This window comes from Elephas maximus, chromosome 4 (genome assembly GCF_024166365.1).
Source record: "Elephas maximus indicus isolate mEleMax1 chromosome 4, mEleMax1 primary haplotype, whole genome shotgun sequence".
NCBI lineage: Eukaryota > Metazoa > Chordata > Mammalia > Proboscidea > Elephantidae > Elephas > Elephas maximus.
Genome location: NC_064822.1, coordinates 183,910,972 through 183,930,693, shown reverse-complemented (window position 1 = coordinate 183,930,693; position 19,722 = coordinate 183,910,972). Strand labels below are relative to the sequence as shown.

Here is a 19,722-nt window from a genome sequence, read left to right as displayed (position 1 = left end):
TTGCTATGTTTGAGCTCATTGCAGCCACGGTGTCAATCCATCTCATTTAGGGTCTTCCTCCTTTTCACTGACCTTCTTCTTTACCAAGTATGATGTCCTTTTCCAGGGACTGGTCCCTCCTGATAACACGTCCAAAGTACAGAAGATGAAGTCTCGCCATCCTCTCTTCTAAGGAGCACTCTGACTGTACTTCGTCCAAGACAGACTTGTTCATTCTTCTGGCAGTCCATGGTATATTCAGTATTATTTGCTATACTATACTATAATTCAAAGGCATCAATTCTTCTTTGGTCTTCCTTATTCATTGTCCACCTTTCACATGCATATGAGGTGACTGGAAACACCTTGGGTTGGGTCAGGTGCACCTTAGTCCTTAAGGTGACATCTTTGCTTTTTAATACTCAAAAGATTCCTTTGCAGCAGATTTGTCCAATGCAATATGTTGTTTGATTTCTTGACCACTGCTTCCATGGGTGTTGATTATGGATCCAAGTAAAATGAAATCCTTGACAACTTCAATCTTTTCTCCGTTTATCATGATGTGGCTTATTGGTCCAGTTGTGGAGATTTTTGTTTTCTTTATGTTGATGGGTAGTCCGTACTGAAGGCTCTGGTCTTTGATCTTCATCAGTAAGTGCTTCAAGTCCTCTTTACTTTCAGCAAGCAATGTTATTTCATCTGCATATTGCAGGTTGCTAATGAGTCTTCCACCAATCCCGATGCACTGTTCCACTTCATATAGTTCAGCTTCTTGGATTATTTGCTCAGCATACAGATTGAATAAGTGTGGTGAAAGGATACAACTTTGATGCATACCTTTCGTCACTTTAAACCACGCAGTATCCCTTTGTTCTATTTGAACAACTGCCTTTTGATCTATATACGGGTTCCACATGAACACAATTAGGTGTTCTGGAATTCCCATTCTTGGCAATGTTATCCATAATTTGTTATGATCCCCACAGTCGAATGCCGTAGCATAGTCAGTAGAACACAGGTAAACATCTTTCTGGTGTTCTCTGCTTTCAGCCAAGATCCATCTGATGTCAGCAGTGATAAAACTTCATTCCACATCCTCTTCTGGATCTGGCTTGACTTTCTGGCAATTCCCTGTTGATGTATTGCTGCAACTGTTTTTGAATGATCTTCAGCAAAATTTAATTTGCATGTCATATGGTATTGTTTGATAATTTCCGCATTCTGTTGGATCTCCTTTCTTTGGGATGGGCACAAATATTAATCTCTTCCAGTCAGTTGGTCAGGTAGCTGTCTTCCAAATTTCTTGGCATAGACAAGTGAGCACCTCCAGCGCTGTATCCGTTTGTTAAAATATCTCCATTGGTATTCCATCAATTCCTGGAGCCTTGTTTTTCGCCAATGCTTCAGTGCAGCTTAGACTTCTTCCTTCAGTACCATTGGTTCTCGAGCATATGATAGCTCCTGAAGTGGTTTAACATTGACCAACTCTTTTTGGTATAGTGACTCTGTGTATTCCTTCCATCTTTTGATGCTCCCTGTGTAGCTGAGTGTATTGGGGACTGAGTGTATAGCTGGGAGTTTCGAATTAACTTTTATATGGAATGCATTGTTTATTAAAGGAAGAGTAAGAACAATGTGCTAATTTGAAGGATATGTACATGACTGTTATAAAAATTATGTATATAAATATATATGATTATTATTAAAACTCCATAGTAACTGCGGTAATAATTTAGAACCTAGACTAGTAAAATAATTTTTTGGGGAGGAGAACAAGTGTTTTATCACAGATATTGTTTCGAACTGTTAGCACATGGTAATAATGAAAAGATGCCTTTTAATCAGTTTTTAAGTCTCCACAATTTGCCTCCTTATTGCCTGCTCTTGGGAAAGACCATTGCTACTACCCCACTATTGGTACTAGGTACTTTACTGCTAAACTTGTTCTTACTTTGGGATTTTTCCGTCCTCTGTTCCCTCTGCCTGGAGCTCTGTGCCCTTATGTCTTTGTGTGGCTGGCTTTTTTTTTTTTTTTTTTTTGCTGTTCAAGAGTCAGCTGATATTTTACTTCCTCAGTTAGGCTTTCTGTGACTCTGCATCAAATTTGTTTTTAGCACATCGCCCTGCTTTAGTTACTTGAGACCACTTATTTTTATCTGAAATTATCGTGTTTATTTATGATTATTAGCTCTTTCAACTACTAGAATGTACATGCTACAATGCAGGGACCTTGTCTCTCTTTTTCTCAGCTGTGCTTCTACTCCTTAGAACATTTTCTGAGAACTTAAGTGTTCAAGATGACTATATAACTACATAAATGAATATCCTTGGCTGTTGATCTGTTGCATAGTTGTTCTGGTACTTTGTCCTTTACTTTTCATTTGTGAGAACTTCTCAAATTGGCTTTCCATTCATTCATTTTTTTTTTTTTTCATCACATTGATCCTCCCCTTACCCCATGATGCTGTTTTATTGGGATTGCAGATTATAGCATAATGGGCTATAGTGATGGGCATGTGAGTGTTTAAAGCTGGGCCAATCAGAGCCATTCTCCTGGATATTTCAAATTTGAACGAAGGAAGAGTGTGGCAAAGTATGAGATGTGAGTTTGGAGCTCTCAGTGGCCATACTCATGTCTAGTTAGAAGAAGCCAATCTGCAAGAGGAGAAAATGAAGCCACTGGGCAGAGAGAAGCAGAGATGGGAGAGGAAAAAGCCCTGGAGGTTTTCTAGCCTCTGGTTCCATTGCACCTGAGGCTCAATTGCAGCCCCTGGTTTTCCCGTGACTTTTGCCTTAGTAAGTTCAAATTGAGTTTCCATCACTTGTAACTAAAAGATACCCAATTAAAACAGAATGTAGTTCTATTTTCATTTTAACCTGCATCTCAACTAACAACCTTTTCATCTTGTTTCAGAGGACCCATGTTTTCTTTTCTTTGACACAAAGCGTTGCTGCCTAAGCTTATTCTATTTTCAGCAGTTCTTTTACAAGACCCTCTTGCCCTCACATTTTAGAATGATGTCCTCCTTCCTTCCTTTTCAGAAACATTAGTTAGAAGCGAGTAGGTGCCGTCTCAATATTACTATTGTTATTATTTAATTCGTCCTTGAAGCAGGTTTATCATTAGATTTCCTAACTTTCAACTTTGGTACTTCAGAATAGCCAGTTCGGTAACACAACATCTTGCGGTTAGTAGAGGGGTAACCAGAGCAGTAGGCAGCCTTGAGAAGTTCATCTCCGGGAGATTTCTTCCCTGGTTTTGGTAAGCTCTTCTGACCTGACCTTCCTGGTGCTGCTGAATGCCACCTCGGGGAGGAGCCCTGATGTTTCAAGAAGAAGTCTTCCTCATTGCTGTGGGCTTGCTGCTTGGTGTCCCTGCCTGTTCTCTTAGAACTATCACAGTGGCCCTCAAAGCCCAACAACCTGCACAGACTCCAGGTGGAACATTGCACATCAATCCCATAATGTCTAGTTCTAACTTTTTTCTAATCAGGGTGTTTCAAGAAATTATTTCGGGCCAAGCAACTTTCTCAGGCAGCTAAACTGTAAGTTGACTGTCAATATCTTTCATCTACCTGGTTGCATTTGCACCAGATTAAGGAGGATATCTGAGACTTGGTAATTTGTTTCTTTGTTGATTCATTCACTCAATAAGTATTTGTTGAGCATCTGCTTTGTGCTAATCACTCCTTTAGATGCTGAAGATACAGGGGCGAATGAGATCTCTCTGCCCTCATGGAGCTTATAGTCTAGGTGAGGAAAGAGTTAACAAACAAGTAAACAAACATAAAATTAGATAGTGGTAAATGCTGAGGTGAAAAATAAAGCAAGGTAAGGGAATAGACAGTGAAGGGGTGGGGCTATTAGACAGGGTGGTCAGAGAAAGGCCTCTCTGAGGAGATGATGTTTGGGTAGACACCTGAATGAAAAAGCAATCTAGCCGTGCAAAGAGGTCCTGGTGGAAGCAACAGCCGCTGCAAGGCTCCCAGGAGGTGAAGAGTGTGGTGGGATTGCAGAGTAAGGAGGCTTGGCTAGAATGGAGGAGGGGGTGAAGGGAAGGTGGAGAGAGATGAGTGTATGAAGTGAAGCATGGGAAAACAAGTTTTACACCTCTCCAAAACCAAACTGTGTTGATTTTCTGGGGGAAGATAGTGTCAGATTGTCCCCAAAGGCTGAAATTCACAACAGACTTCTCTCTATCATGACACCTAAGTGGTAACCCAAAACATTGTGGAATTTTCTGACTATGGACTGAGAGTTAGTCACAGAAATTAAGGATGTTTAGAATGATAAAATTTGAAGCAAGTATGGAATATGTTAGAAACCCTGGCAGCACAGTGGTTATGTGCTCGGCTGCTAACCAGAAGGTCGGTGGTTGGAACCCACCAGCCGCTCTGTTGGAGAAAGATGCGGCAGTCTGCTTCTGTAAAGATCACAGCCTAGGAAACCCTATGGAGCAGTTGTACTCTGTCCTATAGGGTCGCTAGGAGTTGAAATTAACTTGATGACAATGGGTTTGGTTTTTGTTCTGGATGAAATACATGTGGAAGGAAGAAATGATGAGGAAATGAGACTAAATAAAATATAAAACATAATGTTGGAAAAGATGGCAACTTGAGCAAAGGTTTTTGACACTGTCTATATCAATCCATAATGAAATGACTAGCAGTTAGAGGCATTGCTGGCTTCTGTCTTCAAAATATACCCCGAATTTTACCATTTCTTGCTACTTCCACTGCTAGTAAATTATAGTTGGAAATGTTAATACTTTAATTCATTATCAGTGGAGCTCAAAACGAGCATCGTAGTGTATCTTTAGGGATTTCTAGTTTATTTTTGAAAGAATGCTTGGGAAATCGTGGAATGTTTGTATGAGTTGGTCCCAAGTTGTGGACAAAGTGATTTTTTCTATCAGTTCTTCTGGGAGAGGGTTGAGAATAGTAATAATAATACCACCTTGTATTTGAATGAGTACTAGGTGATAAAAAAAAAAAAAAGGTGATAGAGTTCTTTTATATTTGTGAAGTAGACTAGAGGATATGCTTATACTGCTTTTCAGAAAGCAAACTCAGGCCCAGAGAGCTCACCTTACTGGTCTCACAGATGGTTAGGGGTCAAGCCATCACTAGGACTCTGGTCTTCTACTCATGCTCTGTCACTATTATGGCACCAAATGTTTTGACAAGCTATTATGTTTAAAGAAAGCCAGTTGCCCCTCCTTGCTCCACCTCAATTCCATCCCTCTAAGATAACATAGAATCGACTCCACAGCACTGGGTTTTTTTTTAAGATAACATATTAACAGTGTTGTGGGTACATTTTCTGTCTCTCTCTCTATCTATCTACCTACCTATGTATTTCTCTACTCTCCTGCACATACGTATAGTGGCTTATTTTCCCCTATGCGTTACAGATTTTGAATCATCCTATACACATTACTTTAAATCTGTAACCACATGTCACAGTCATACTTCTAGGTCAATACTTCTAGATCTAATTCATTCTTCTTTGTATGGCTATATTGTTTGATTTGTTTCAAGAAGTATGTATTGCTTTTAAAAGGAAAATCCAATAAAGTAAAAAATATAATGTCAATGTATTTTTATCATATATTAATAATTTATTTACTTGGTAATGTATAGGAAAACCAAACCTGTTGCCGTCGACTTGATTCTGACTCATAGTGACCCTATAGAACAGACTAGAACTGCTCCATAGGGTTTCCAAGGAGGGACTGGTGGATCCAAGCCACTGACCTTTTTGGTCGGTAGCCAAGCTCTTAACCACTGTGCCATCATGCCTCCAATATACAGGAAAAGAAGTATACTTATTGACAATTCTATTGAAACTGAGGCTTCCCTCTTTATTTGCTACAAGATTTTTTGCTTTGCTTACGTTTTCATTTTTTTCTTAATTGCTCTTGAAATAAAAATTAATTGTAGCCTTAGGATTTTATTTTCTAAGCAAATTCCATGTATTTTTCAGGTTACTATATCCGGGAAAAGTCTAAGCAAGTCATCACATTGCTGATGGATGAACAATTGCTGCATAAAGAGAGGGAAGTAGCATGTCGGACTAGACAGCGTACCTCCTACTCTGTGCCGTTCCCTAAAAGATTCCCTGGTACAGGTAGCTCACCAACAGCGTGTGCTTCTGCCCCCACACCAGAAATTCCTGCTTCCAAGAACAAGCATAAGCTTCTTAAGGTTGCAAGACTACATCGTAAAAGTGCGTATCATGAACACTAACCTAAAAAGTAATGGATATCATTTAAGAAAATATAAAAATATTAGGTTTTAGTGCTAAATTATTAGGACTATGTTAGTACTAGTATAACTATGTTAGACTTTATATTGTAGAGAACAAAGATGATGAAGAATATTCAGTAGAAAATTTTATGACTATTTTCTGAATGGAATGATTGAGGACTCAATTAAAAAAAATTTTTTTAACTTGAAAGGTACTATACTAGTGATTGGCATGTTTGGCATCATGATTAAATTTTAGTATTTTAATCATTAAATTATTTTCTGAGACCAGGGTTTTGGGTATGTGTGCATTTGCACTATTTGATTTACTAATCGAGATATTGAAATTTTCTAAAATGTGCCTCAAAATTCTAAAAGTGCTCTGATATTCTTCTAGCGCAATACCTTGAGTTACATGACCTTTCCTTGCCTCAAACTTTAAATCTGGACTATTGAACTTTTTAAAAAAGGGATTTATTTCTAATTTTATAATAGAAATCAGCAGAGAAACAAAATTATCTTTTCTACCAAATTTGGTACAACATAAATCAACATCATTTAGCCCTAATTTCTCCAGTACAAGCCCTGTTGATAAGTTGTGTATAAGGAGTAGACAGCTTGAAGAAGCAAAAGCACTAATGAAATGTGACTTGGATAACTCTCCCTTGAAGTGAACTTCATTAGTGTGGCTTTGTGCCACGAGCAAGGTGCACAGCGGGGCTAATACACTGTCCAAATACTGTCTTAGCTATCTAATGCTGCTATAACAGAAATACCATAGGCGGGTGGCTTAAACAAATAGAAATTTCTTTTCTTACAGTTTAGGAGGCTAGAAATGCAAATTCGGAGCACTCGCTCTAGCAGAAAGCTTTCTCTTTCTTTCAGGTCTAGGGGAAGACCCTTGTCTCCTTTTAAGATCTATGGCCCTGGGATTCCTTGGAGATCTTGGTATCAGTCTTCCCCTGGGTCTAGGAGGTTCTCAGCACAGGGATCCTGGGTCCAAAGGATGTGCTGTGCTCCCAGCTCTTCTTTCTTGGTTGTAGAAAGTCCTTCTTCTCTCAGCTTGATTCTCCTTCCTTTTATCTCTTTTAAGATAAAAGGTGTGACTCAAGCAAAGATGTGACTTGAGTAAGGATATGACTTAAGTAAGGGTGTATTATTGACATTGTCTTGTTATCTAGTGCTGCTATAACAGAAATACCACAAGTGGGTGGCTTAAACAAACAGAAAATTCATTTTCTCACAATTTAGGAGACTAATATAGTTTTGTTTTTTTTTAACATAGTTATGGAAACCCTGGTGGCGTAGTGGTTAAGTGCTATGGCTGCTAATCAAAAGGTTGGCAGTTCGAATCTGCCAGGCGCTCCTTGGAAACTCTGTGGGGCAGTTCTACTCTGTCCTATAGGGTCGCTATGAGTCGGGATCGACTCGACAGCACTGGGTTTAATATAGTTGCAGTTATTTTCAGAGGCTGACCTCCTGGCTTTCTTCTGGACTCTGTTGAGAGATCCTGAAAGAGCTGAAGGCCAATGTGAATAGATAATTCCAAACATCAGTTAACTGTGGAAATTAAAAAACGTTAATAGTTGATACCAACGCCAACTAATCATGCTCAAAATCAGTAAAGTACTTCTCCAGTTTGGTCAAGAATTCTCAGCTGTTCACTCAATTGTATCTAGTAAACCACCAGGGAGATAAAAAGATAGTAAAAAGAGGTGACCATTGTTATTTTAGCAGTAAACTAGCACCCTTGTGTACTTCAGTGCTTCTAAAAGTAGTGGAGTCCCTTTCTTTTGGGTATCTCTCTCTTTTTAAATGAATCTCCGAAAGACACAGAGACCCATTCTAAAATTTTCTCCTGGAAGCCTTTAATTCAAACTGACACTAAAATAAACCGTTTAAAATAACCAGTTATGACTCATCCAGAATTTCTCCCCTTTCCCTACTTCTCTCTTACCTTTTTGGTCTTCCTTCTTCCTTTTTCTTACTCTCCTTTTCATTATAACATATAATTATTGAATTTTATTATTTGAAATTTGGTTATGTAGAAGAAATTTGGAGATAGAGCAGTGAATAAAACAGGTAAGGTTCCTGCCATTGAGGAGGTAACATTCTCATGACAGAGACAGGTATTAAACATACATAAGATAGGTATAAAATATAATGTCTCATAGTGGTAAGTCATATAAAGAAAAGAAAAGCACAGTCAGTGTATAGAGACTGACAGGGGATGGCTTTATTTTAGGTTAGGTAGTGTCTTTTTTTTGTGTGTGTGTGTCTTAGGCTGGGTTCTCTAGAGAAGCAAAACCAGTGAAGTGTATAAATATAAATTTAGAGAGATTTATATCAAAGAAATAGCTGATGTGATTATAGAGGCTGGAACATCCCAAGTCCATGGATCAGGATAGAGGCTTCTCCTGGTTCACGTTGCCGCTGGAGCTGGTGGACTCAGGATTGGCAGGTCGGAGAGCAGGGTATTGCTCACAGGCTGTGAAAATGGACAAATCCCAAGATGAGCAGGTAAGCTGCTAGCTCACGTCCCAAGAACTGGAGGTCAGACGAACAGGAGGCAGCTGCAGGATCCAGGGCAGGCAAAAGCCAGAACACCCACTTCTATTCAGATGTAGGCCACACACCCAAGGAAACTCCCTTTGAACTGACTGGCTACTCACAGCAGATCCCGTCAGGGGGATGATCACAAATACACACCAAGAATCGTGGCCCAGCCGAGCTGACGCACAATCTTAACCATCCCAGGTAGTGAGGGAAAAGCTTTTGGAGAAGGCGAACCTTGAAGCAGAGACCCGAAGGCTGTGAGGGGGCGAGCTGTGTCTATCTGGGGGTTCCAGGCAGAGGAACTGCAGATGCTCTGGACCTGGAGAAGGTTAGCAGGCTTAATTCAGAGCCCCTGAAATGGGTCCCCGGATCACCGGAGAAGTAGCTCCACTCAGCCATTTGTGATTCATGTAAGAAAATCCAGCTTATTGCTTTATACTCACAATTTTTTTAATGCAAAATGATATCCCTCAGCTTGGTCACACACCTCGTCCACTGTACTAAGCTCTGAGTGACATCTGACTAGTTCACAAAGTCAGTCAACCTTCAAATGAAGATGTTTTGCTACAGTTTATTTTTTTAATACCGCGAACACGTATGGAGCGCCTGCTTACTACACGCCAGGCCCTGTTCCAGGCACGGGAAGCAGAGCAGGTGTATTTCTGCCCTCGCGGAGGCTGTGCCTAGTGACGTCCTGGGAAGCTCTCAAGTCTGTTGCAAAAACAGATGTTCTGAGAGAGCTTTGGTCGGTGATGACATCACTGAAGTGAACACGTATTAGGACTACTATTTAAAATGAATAGGGAATGTTTGGCCTTAAAAGCTGTAGTCAGTTTGTTAAAAATGTTATATTATTTAAAAGTTCATCCATCCATGTGTAGATATAGCGACGTACACATTCACACACACACACATATCAACATACATACATACGTATATAGATACACGATATATAGATGTGTGTGTGTTTGTGTGTGTTCAAATATGAATGATTGGATTGAGTTAGCAATACTAACCATTTCCATATAGGCATTTCACTCCGAAGCTGTATTTTAAAGGAAGAAAGAAAACTGACTATTTTTGTAAAAGATAGGAGACCAAAAAAAAAAACCAAACCCATTGTCGTCGAGTCGATTCCGACTCATAGCAACCCTGTAGGGCAGAGTAAAACTGCCCCATGGGGCTTCCAAGGAGTGGCTGATGGATTCAAACTGCCGACTTTTTGGTTAGCAGCCGGACTCTTAACCGCTGAGCCACCAGGGCTCCAGAAGGCAGGAGAAGATAGGGAAATGAATGGGGGAGGGGCATTCTTAGTGGGACAGGAGAAGTAACAAGTAAAACTTGGAGGTGGATAGACCAGTTAGAATTAGGTGCATCCGCAAGTGATAGTAGTAGAGGACACACAATAGTAGATGCTTAAACATAATAGGACTTTATTTCTCTCTTCTAAAAATGATCCAGAGCTAGGTATTTTAGTACTTAGCTGGCTCTTCATAATGTTAGGGACTCAGGGCTTTTTCTGTCTTGTTGCTCCACCAAGTTAAGCATATGACTTTCACTTCATGATCCAGGATGGCTGCTTGAGCTTCAGCCATCTCATCTGCATTCTAGCTAGTAGGAAGAAGGAAAGGTTGAAAATATGAGTTTTCTTTCCCTTTAAGGAAATTTATTTGAAGTTGCTTATAACATTTTGGCTTATATATCACTGTTTAGCACTTAGTCACAGGGACGCACCTAAATGCAAAGGAAGCTGAGAATTGTCCTCTATTCTGAGCAGCCACGTGCTCAGATAAAACAGATTCTGTTGTTAAGGAAGAAGGGGAGAATAAATATAGGGTACAAGAAAATATCCCTACCATAGTGGGAAAGTATCCAAACAAGAAATGGATCAAGCATGGTAATACATGGTTTTCTGACTGGATGGAATAGAGAATATGCATTTGAATATACAGAGAGATGTGGGCAAGAGAGATGAGAATACTCAGAGCAATCCATAGAGGATATAAACAGTACAGTATTTGGAAATTTCAATTTGACATGACTAGCAACTAGGAACCACTGTAGGCTTTGGAGAACAGAAAGGATGTTTAGCTTAGTCACAGAATTTTGCTTTCTTATTACTCAAAACAGCTGTTGGTGGGAGATAATTCTTACTGCTTTGTGTAGAAATGAAGGAGATGCGAACTAAGGGAGGCGTTGTAAGAGACAGTTGTTCAGTCTAGGCATCCAGGACCTGCTCTCAGGTGGTGGAAATCAGGGAAAGGCAGTGTTTAAAGATAGAATGTAGAGGAAGAAATGGTGTAAGTGAGTGATGTATTGGAGAAGAAAGAAATTGAAAAGGACTAACGTTTGGAGTTAGAGAAAACGGAGGCAAGTGATGGTATCATACAGGTGGATGTCTCTAAATTATTTAGTTGTAAGGAAATGTGAAATTGAATACATTGCTAGAAATCTGATCCTCAGGCTTTAGGATCTAGAATTGAAACAGCTGTGCCTAGCTTCTTTGTGGTAAATTAGCAAGGGAAGAGAAGTACTTGAAAGAGGTGTTATGCACACATCACCACTTCTACTCCTTTTTTTTTTTTTTCTATTTCTGGATATTTTCTCCATGTTTTATTCCGGTAGATAGCTTGGATGGTTTCTGTTTAGATGATTTTGATGTTTGAAGGAAGAGATGAGCTGAAGGGTAATTGCTGCCTGATGGCAAGACAGAAAACTGTAAAAAGCACAGTTAACAACTCAGCTTCTTTGAGATAATGAGCATCAGAGTTAAGTCCTTTCTTTAAAGGCAATTATTATTATAAAAGCAATCGCCAGAGGTAGTGCTTACAACCAGACCAGCAAAGCATTGCCTCTGTTGGTCATCTGATCTTCTGTAAAGAGCTCTTTAGTAGTAGTAATCTTTGCAATAGAGCTTTACTTGTATTAGAGAAGAATTACTCTGGTCTGTGTTAAATGTTAATAGCATTCTATCTCAAGGAAATATTTCTGTACAAATAGTATATGACTGCTATTGAACCAAAACTTACACACCTTCTCCTCACTTACGGAGGACTGTCTCGTTATCCGATATTTTGCATTTACGACATAGTAAAAAATCTATTATCTGACTATTTTGCTCTTTAACAATGTATGTCTGGCAGTAACAAACCCTGAGGCGACAGTAATGCCGACTGTGATGCCTAAGGTTATGTGTTAACTTGTCTGGGCCATGATTCTCAGTGGTTTAGCAATTATGTAATGATGTAGTCATCCTCAATTTTATGATCTGATGTGGTCACCCTCCATTTTTGCATAACAATAATTTTGTATAACAACCAGGTCTTTGGAACCTAACCATATTGATAAGTGAGGACAAGGGTGTATTGCAAAGTAACGGTCGTGCTTTTATAATCAAAGACACTAATGTTGATATTGCTACTTCCTACAGCAAGCTTTATTCTAACAGAGTTGATGTGGAATCATACTTGCTTCCCTTATCATCTATAGACTACATGGCAGGGCTTATGGTTCAAATTCCGGTTGCTGCTAAACCATTTGGAATGATGAATATTATGTGTTGCTTTTTTTTTTTTTAATTTTGTTGAGCTTTAAGTGAAAGTTTACAAACCAAGTCAGTTTCTCATACAAAAACTTATATACACCTTGCTATATACTCCTACTTGCTCTCCCTCTAATGAGATAGCACACTCCTTCCCTCCTCTCTCTGTTTTTGTGTCCATTCGGCCAGCTTCTGACCCCCTCTGCCCTCTCATTTCTTCTCCAGACAGGAGCTGCCCACATAGTCTTATGTGTCTATTTGATCCAAGATGCTCACTCTTTATGTGTTCCTTTTTTAAAAATTTAAGAATAAATTACAAAAAATCATTGTTAGGTGCTGTTGAGTTGGTTCCAACTCAGAGCAACCCTGTGTACAACAGAATGAAACACTGCCTGATCCTGCGCCATCCTCATAATCCTTGCTATGTTTGAGCTCATCATTGCAGCCACTGTGCCAGTCCATCTCATCGAGAGTCTTCCTCTTTTCTGTGACTCTCTACTTTACCAAGTATGATGTCCTCCTCCAGGGTCTGGTCCCCCCTGGTAACATGTTCAAACTACTTGAGATGAATTCTTGCCATCCTCACTTTTAAGGAGCATTCTGGCTGTACTTCTTCCAAGGCAGATTTGTTTGTTCTTCTGGCAGTCCACGGTATAGTCAATATTCTTTGGCAACACCATAACTCAAAGTCATCAATTCTTCTTTGGTCTTCCTTATTCATTGTCCATCTTTCACATGCGTATGAATCGATTGAAAATACCATGGCTTGCGTCAGATGTATCTTACTCATCAAAGTGACATCTTTGCTTTTTAAAGCCTTTTCTTGGTCTTTTGCAGCAGATTTGCCTGATGCAATATGTTGTTTGATTTTTTGGCTGCTGCTTCCTTGGGTGTTGATTGTTGATGCAAGTAGAATGAAATCTTTGACAATTTCAATTTCCTTATTTGTCATGATGTTTATTGGTACAGTTGTGAGGATTTTCATTTTCTTCACATTCAGGTGCAATCTATACTGGAGGCTGTGGTCTTTAATCTTCATCAGTAAGTGCTTCAAGTTATCTTCAGTTTCAGGAAGCAAGGTTGTGTCATCTATATACTGCAGGTTGTCTTTCCCCAATCCTGATCCTGCATTCTTCTTTATGTAGTCCAGCTTCTGGGATTATTCAATCAGCATATAGATGAATAAGTATGGTGAAAAGGTACAACCCTGACGCACACCTTTGCTGACTTTAGACCATGTGGTATCCCCTCGTTCTGTTTGAACGACTGCCTCTTGGTCTATGTATAGGTTCCTCATAAGCACAATTAAGTGTTCAGGAATTCCCATTCTTGGTAATATTATCCATAATTTGTTATGACCCTCACAGTTGAATGCCATCACGTAGTAAATAAAACACAGGTAAACAATCTTTCTGGTATTCTTTGCTTTATTTCTTTAATCAAATTTTTCTTTAGTTCTGTGAACATATTTATAATGACTACTTTGGAATCTTTTCCATTAAATCTGACATCTGGTAACTCTCACAGGAAGTTTCTGTTGCCTATATTTTTCCCCTGGTGTGTGGGTTGTATTGTTCCTTTGCATGCTTCATAATTTGTTGTTGGAAACTGGATATTTTGATATTATATTGTTACAATTCTGGGCACTGGTCCCTATTTGGGAGTTGTTATTGTTATTTGCTTGTTTATTTGTTTAGTGACTGACTGGATTATCTTAGTGAAGTCTGTTTCTCTCCCCTCACACACCACAGCGTTAAGCCGCTGATGTTGCTCCTCAGGGAGGTGCAACTTTGGGTATGCCCTCAGTCACCTGGGCTGCCAGAGGTACTGGTTTGGCTATCTCCCACTCTTTCTTTCCCTGACCACACCAAGCTGTTAAATTCCACTAATTTCCTACTGATTGCTCTATTGTTTACAACAATGCCCAGGGACATGAATTTCTTTACAAACTAATCTAATCAAATGGTGGCTGTTGGGGGAATGTTCTGCCTCTATGGCCTCCCATCCAGGCTGCCTAAATAAAGGCCTCAGGCCGAGAGCATTCTCCGATAAGGAGGCTGGGAATTGGGTTGTTTTCTTTCTCTGAGTTCCTTCTCCTTGCCAGAGAAGCCTTCCCCCTGTTCTGGGCACGCGGTCACTTTCTCTGTCTGTCGCACGTGTGTGGGCACCACATGGCACCTGGACAACCCCACTTCTATAGCGGGGAGGAAATGGGGCCTCTCATGCTGTGGCACAAGATGGGGAAAGTGCCAGATTGTAAGAGCTGGCCTTGAGGGGTGGACTGAAGGGGAAACAGGTCTGTGAGGCCAAACATGAGCAACCTCATGTGATCTACTAGTTCACTACAGTTTGTAGTCTTCTGTAAGCCCTTGGCATGGGACCACTATTGTCCACCACCACTATAAAACCTCTGCCCTCCCATTATGGGGTGTGGAAATCTGCTTTGGTCCTGTGGCCGCTCAGGACTCACCTCGTATGTAAGTCTCCCTAATGTACTCCTTTGCTGCCATGCTGGAGCTGCCCAACTCTTTCTTGGGTCTCTCGGCACCCTTCATTTTTAGAGGCAAATTTCAAGTTACGGGGCCATGCCTGGACAGTGGCTCCTTTGAAGAAATAGTTTCTGAGGTCAGTGTTTGTATCATATTTGTTCTGACCCCAGGAGGGCTCCTCCCGACTGCCCTATTCCCTCCTGACAACAGTTCTTATTCTCTCCTGAAAACTAGCCAGCCTATAGTCTAGGCTGTATCTTCATTAGATCTACAAATCTCCTTCTAATTCCCTTCACCAAACCTCCACTGTTTTTGAGAGGGCCATTAGGTTTTAATTTCTCCATGTTGTGTTACAAATGAAGTCAGTTCCTTTGGGGGGAAAGATGAGGAGCTATTTGTTATATGCCCTACTTTTTCCCCAGGCAAAATCCCTGAGCCAAGGCTTTGGAGCTGGGAAGAGGGACAATGGCAAGCTTTTCTCTGAGTGACACCCCCATTCTAGAAGCTGAGTGTTTTGTGGGGGGGGGGGGGTGGGGGCAGTAGCCTGAGGTGCTCTTAGCCTGCCTTTTCTGGCAAGAAATTTGCTGACTAACAAGCTGGGGGAAGGGATATCAGGGTCCCAGTATTCTCAGCACCCCACACCCCAGGTAGAGCCTTTGTTCCACAAGTAGGATTACGTAGAAAAGGAGAGCCTGCCCATCTCCACTGTGCTCAGCTGACCTTAGCGTTAGCATCAGGCAGCTGGGGGCAGGACAAGAAGCTCAAAATGGGAGCTGTGGGGAGAGGGAGCTGTGTTCTTGGCTGCAGCAGCCTGGGGTGGAATCTCTGCCTTACTGAGCTAGAATGGGGAAAGGAGGGAACAGTCTTGGTTCAAATACCACAGACTTTTGCCTTTGTTAACAAAATTCTATTGATTTCCTTGAGGAGGTGTTCATTCATTTGTTATTTTCCCTTGGAACCATTTCCAGAGGATTTACAGTTTTTAAAAATTGTTTTCGCTAGTTTCACTGGAGAGGGGTCACTGGAGCTCCTCACAGTGTCATACTGTATATTGAACTGTGGCTTTTTATTTCTCTTTGTCTATAGTTGAACATTTAATACAATTTTGGGTTTTGTGTTCCTTTTTATTCTGATACAAGAAATTCTGGCAATGTCTCAGATTTTGTATGTTGGTGTTAATAAAATTCTGAAATAAAATTGCCTTAACTTGCTTTTTAAGATCTCTAGCAACAAGTTTGTTATTTCTTACTTTTTCTTTTCTACCTATTTCAAAATTTATCTCTTATTCTACTTAAAGAGCTCTGCTTTTTTGTTCTTTATCCTTTTTGTATTCTCATCTTTTTAAAAAAACATGTCTTTTTCCCACTAATCTTAAAAGTCCCTTTTCAGGAAGGATTTATGGTGCTCACATACTCTATCTCCTATCCCTGTGAAGCATTTCTCAGAAGTCGAGAGAAGCAGAGCAGTAAAGGAGACACAGCAGTTTTGTCTGTAGTGGATGCTGGAATGCGCTTCCCAGATCCCCCCCTTCAAAATCAAAGCACTTATGCCCTCAGCTGCTGGGAGTGTTGGTGGCTGAGCGCTCTTACTTGACTCCTTCTCTGGGAATTCCCAGTTATGTCTCCCTGAGGAAAGCTTAACATCCAGTGACTAGTGGATGTGGGCTGGCTCATTCCCTTCAAGGCACGTCAACTATGAAGAGCCATCCTAGCTCCAAAGCTCCTAGTAGGCGGATCTTGCAGTTGCTCATCAAGCCTGTTTCTCCCTCAGCCCAATCCTACTGCCCTAACTCCTCACAATGATTGTTTCTGAGAGTACTCATAACGCTCTCCCACATAGAAACCTGAGTCTCGGCATGTTTTCTCGGTTACACAACCTGTGATGATTTTTCTATCAGATTTAAAAATAAGGACAATAGTAATATGCATACATAAACAGAGAAATACTTATAAAACAAATGGGGCAAAATATTAACAATTGGTGAATCTGGATTAAGAGCTTATGGAAGTTCTTTGTACTTTTCTTGCAACTTTTTGTAAGTTTGAAATTATTGTTAAACAAAAAGTTTAAAATATGAGGACAAATACCAATTACTTGAAGATGCTTACATGTGATTGTGCTCTAAGAGAATGAAATTGGAGTCAAGTTACAAACTTTCTGCAAAAGTTAGGTGGGAGCTTATTAGTTGCTATGGACTTTACTTTTGTGTCTATCTGTTTTTCATTAGCCCCGTGAATATTTTCTATAATGGATACAGGCAGTCTCCAGCTTATGAATGCCTGACTATGGACAACTTGTACTTGAGAACGGAGTGTCAGAAAGCCTGTTGTATTAAAAATTGAGTTAAACATAGTGGTTCATTAGTGTTAACCTTTAATCATGATCTTTTTTCTTTTTTTTTCTATCTAAATGGTTTTTTACAGTTTATCTAAGATTTTTTTATAGTACTGTATACCTAAAAAAAAATTTTTTTTTTTACCTACACACAAACACACAGATTCTCTCTTCAGTATAGTACCATATGTAATTGCTTTTATTATTACTGTATTATTATTGTTATATACTGTGATATTATATTTAAGATGTTTTAGTGTATTTAGAAGTGTTTCCTAAGTGTTTTATATGCATCAAAAAGTAAAATATATACTATATACTAAGACAAATGTTTGACTGAAGGTAAATAAGAGCTGTATTTACCTGTTCTGACTTACCTACAAGTTTGATTTAAAGTCAGTCTTAGGAACAGATCTCATTCATAACCCAGGAGCTGCCTGTACACTCATTTATTAAAAAAATTAATTTTGTTATTGGCCATACCCAGTGCAGAAAATGACCTGTCAGTCTTATTAGATGCTAAATAATAAATGGAACACTTTGGAAATCTGTTCAATTTATGGAACATTTCACTTCCAAAATGTGCTGTTGCATTGTTAATGTCTGATAGCCTGAATGTCAGTTTGATATCTCATTTACAAAATAGCACAGGGCTCCCCGTTCTGCTTTGTGGTGTTATCTGTGTCTTACAGCCTCAGCGAGATCGACAGCTTCTCTTGGCTTCTACAAGGCGCCTGCAGCCTGGGTGTCGTAGCCTCACCGTCAGATGACTCAGTAGCATCATTTCCTGGAGCATCTTCACTTTTTCCTTTGAGGTTTTCATTTACATACCAGCCCTCCTTGGCGGGTGACTTCACAGTCTCAATTGAGGAGCAGCTTATGATAGCAAAGGGACTTCATTTTCTCTCAGGAACTAAATGTGCGTTCGCTCCTTCCACGTGCTTGTGAAAACTCCCAGAGCTAAATGCTGTTTAATCACCCAATCTAGAGTTGCATTAAGCACACCACCCTTCCAGTGTTGTGCTGTGTGGTGGTAAAAAAAAAAAAATTGAATGAATTTCAATAGACTCACTATATTCTAACTGCTTTCTCCTTCATCCTATAAGATACTTTAAGATAAGTTTATAACATTTTAGCTTTTCTAAGCCAAAAGGCATTTTTAAATATGCAAGCTTTTTTTTCTTTCACAATTCTTTCTAGTCTTCGATTTTGCTCACCATGTATTTGAAGATATACTTTCTGAAGTTTTTATTAGTACAGTTTTGTGATGTCTTAAACCAAAATCCATGTCATTTCAGTGATAATTTTGTTGCTGAACGCTGAAACAGCAATAGAAAATATGTTGTTGCTGTCAGGTGCCATTGAGTCAGTTGCGACTCTGCAACCCTGTGTACAACAGAATGAAACCCTGCCTGGTCCTGCGCCGTCCTCACAATCATTGTTATGCTTGAGCCCATTGTTGCAGCCACATGTCAGTCCATCTTGTTGAGGGTCTTCCTCTTTTTCGCTGACCTTCTACTTTACGAAGCATGATGTCCTTCTCCAGAGACTGATCCCTCCTGATAACATGTCCAAAGTATGTGAGATGAAGTTTCACCATCCTTTCCTCTAAGGACCATCCTGGTTGTACCACCTCCAATACAAACCTGTTCGTTCTTCTGGCAGCCCGTGGTATATAAAATAGCCATCACCAACACCACAGTTCAAAGGCATCAATTCTTCTCTGGTCTTCTTATTCACTGTCCAACTTTTACATGCATATGATGCGATTGAAAACACCATGGCTTGGGTAAGGCGCACATCAGTCCTTAAAGTGGCATCTTTGCTTTTTAACATTTTGAAGAGGTCTTTTGCAGCAGATTTGCCCAGTGCAATGCATCTTTTGATTCTTGCCTGCTGCTTCCATGGGTGTTGATTGCGGATCCAAGTAAAATGAAATCTTGACAACGTCAGTCTTTTCTCCGTTTATCATGATGTTGCTTATTGGTCTAGTTGTGAGGATTGTTCTCTTTATGTTGAGGTGTAGTCCATACTGAAGGCTGTGGTCTTTGCTCTTCATCGGTAAGTGCTTCAACTCCTCTTCACTTTCAGCAAGGAAGATTGTATCATCTGCATATTGCAGGTTGCTAATGAATCTTCCTCCAATCCTGCTGACATTCTTCTCCATACAGTCCAGCTTCTTGGATTATTTGCTGAGCATACAGATTGAATAAGTATGGTGAGAGGATGCAACCCTGATGCACACCTTCCCTGACTTTAAATCACGCAGTATTCCCTTGTTCAGTTCAAACGACTACCTTTTGATCCATGTACAGGTTCCGCGTGAGCACAATTAAGTGTTCTGAAATTCCCATTCTTCACAATGTTATCCATAATATGTTATGATCCACACGGTTGAATGCCTTTGCATAGTCTATAAAACACAGGTATTCTCTGGTATTTCTGGTATTCTCTGCTTATAACCATGATCCATTTGACATCAACAATGATGTCTCTAGTTCCACATCCTCTTCTGAATCCAGCTTGAATTTCTGGCAGTTCCCTGTCGACGTATTGCTCCAATAGCTTTTGAATG

General features: G+C 40.0%; 1 protein-coding gene across 1 annotated transcript in view; it reads left to right on the top strand.

Moving 5' to 3' along the window:
* ENTHD1 (ENTH domain containing 1) overlaps positions 1–19,722 on the top strand; it is a 155,517-nt gene that overhangs the window by 26,019 nt on the left and 109,776 nt on the right. The window contains exon 2 of the mRNA XM_049885192.1: positions 5,965–6,207. Within this exon, the coding sequence (XP_049741149.1) occupies positions 5,965–6,207 (243 nt within the window). The remainder of the gene's footprint in view (positions 1–5,964; positions 6,208–19,722) is intronic.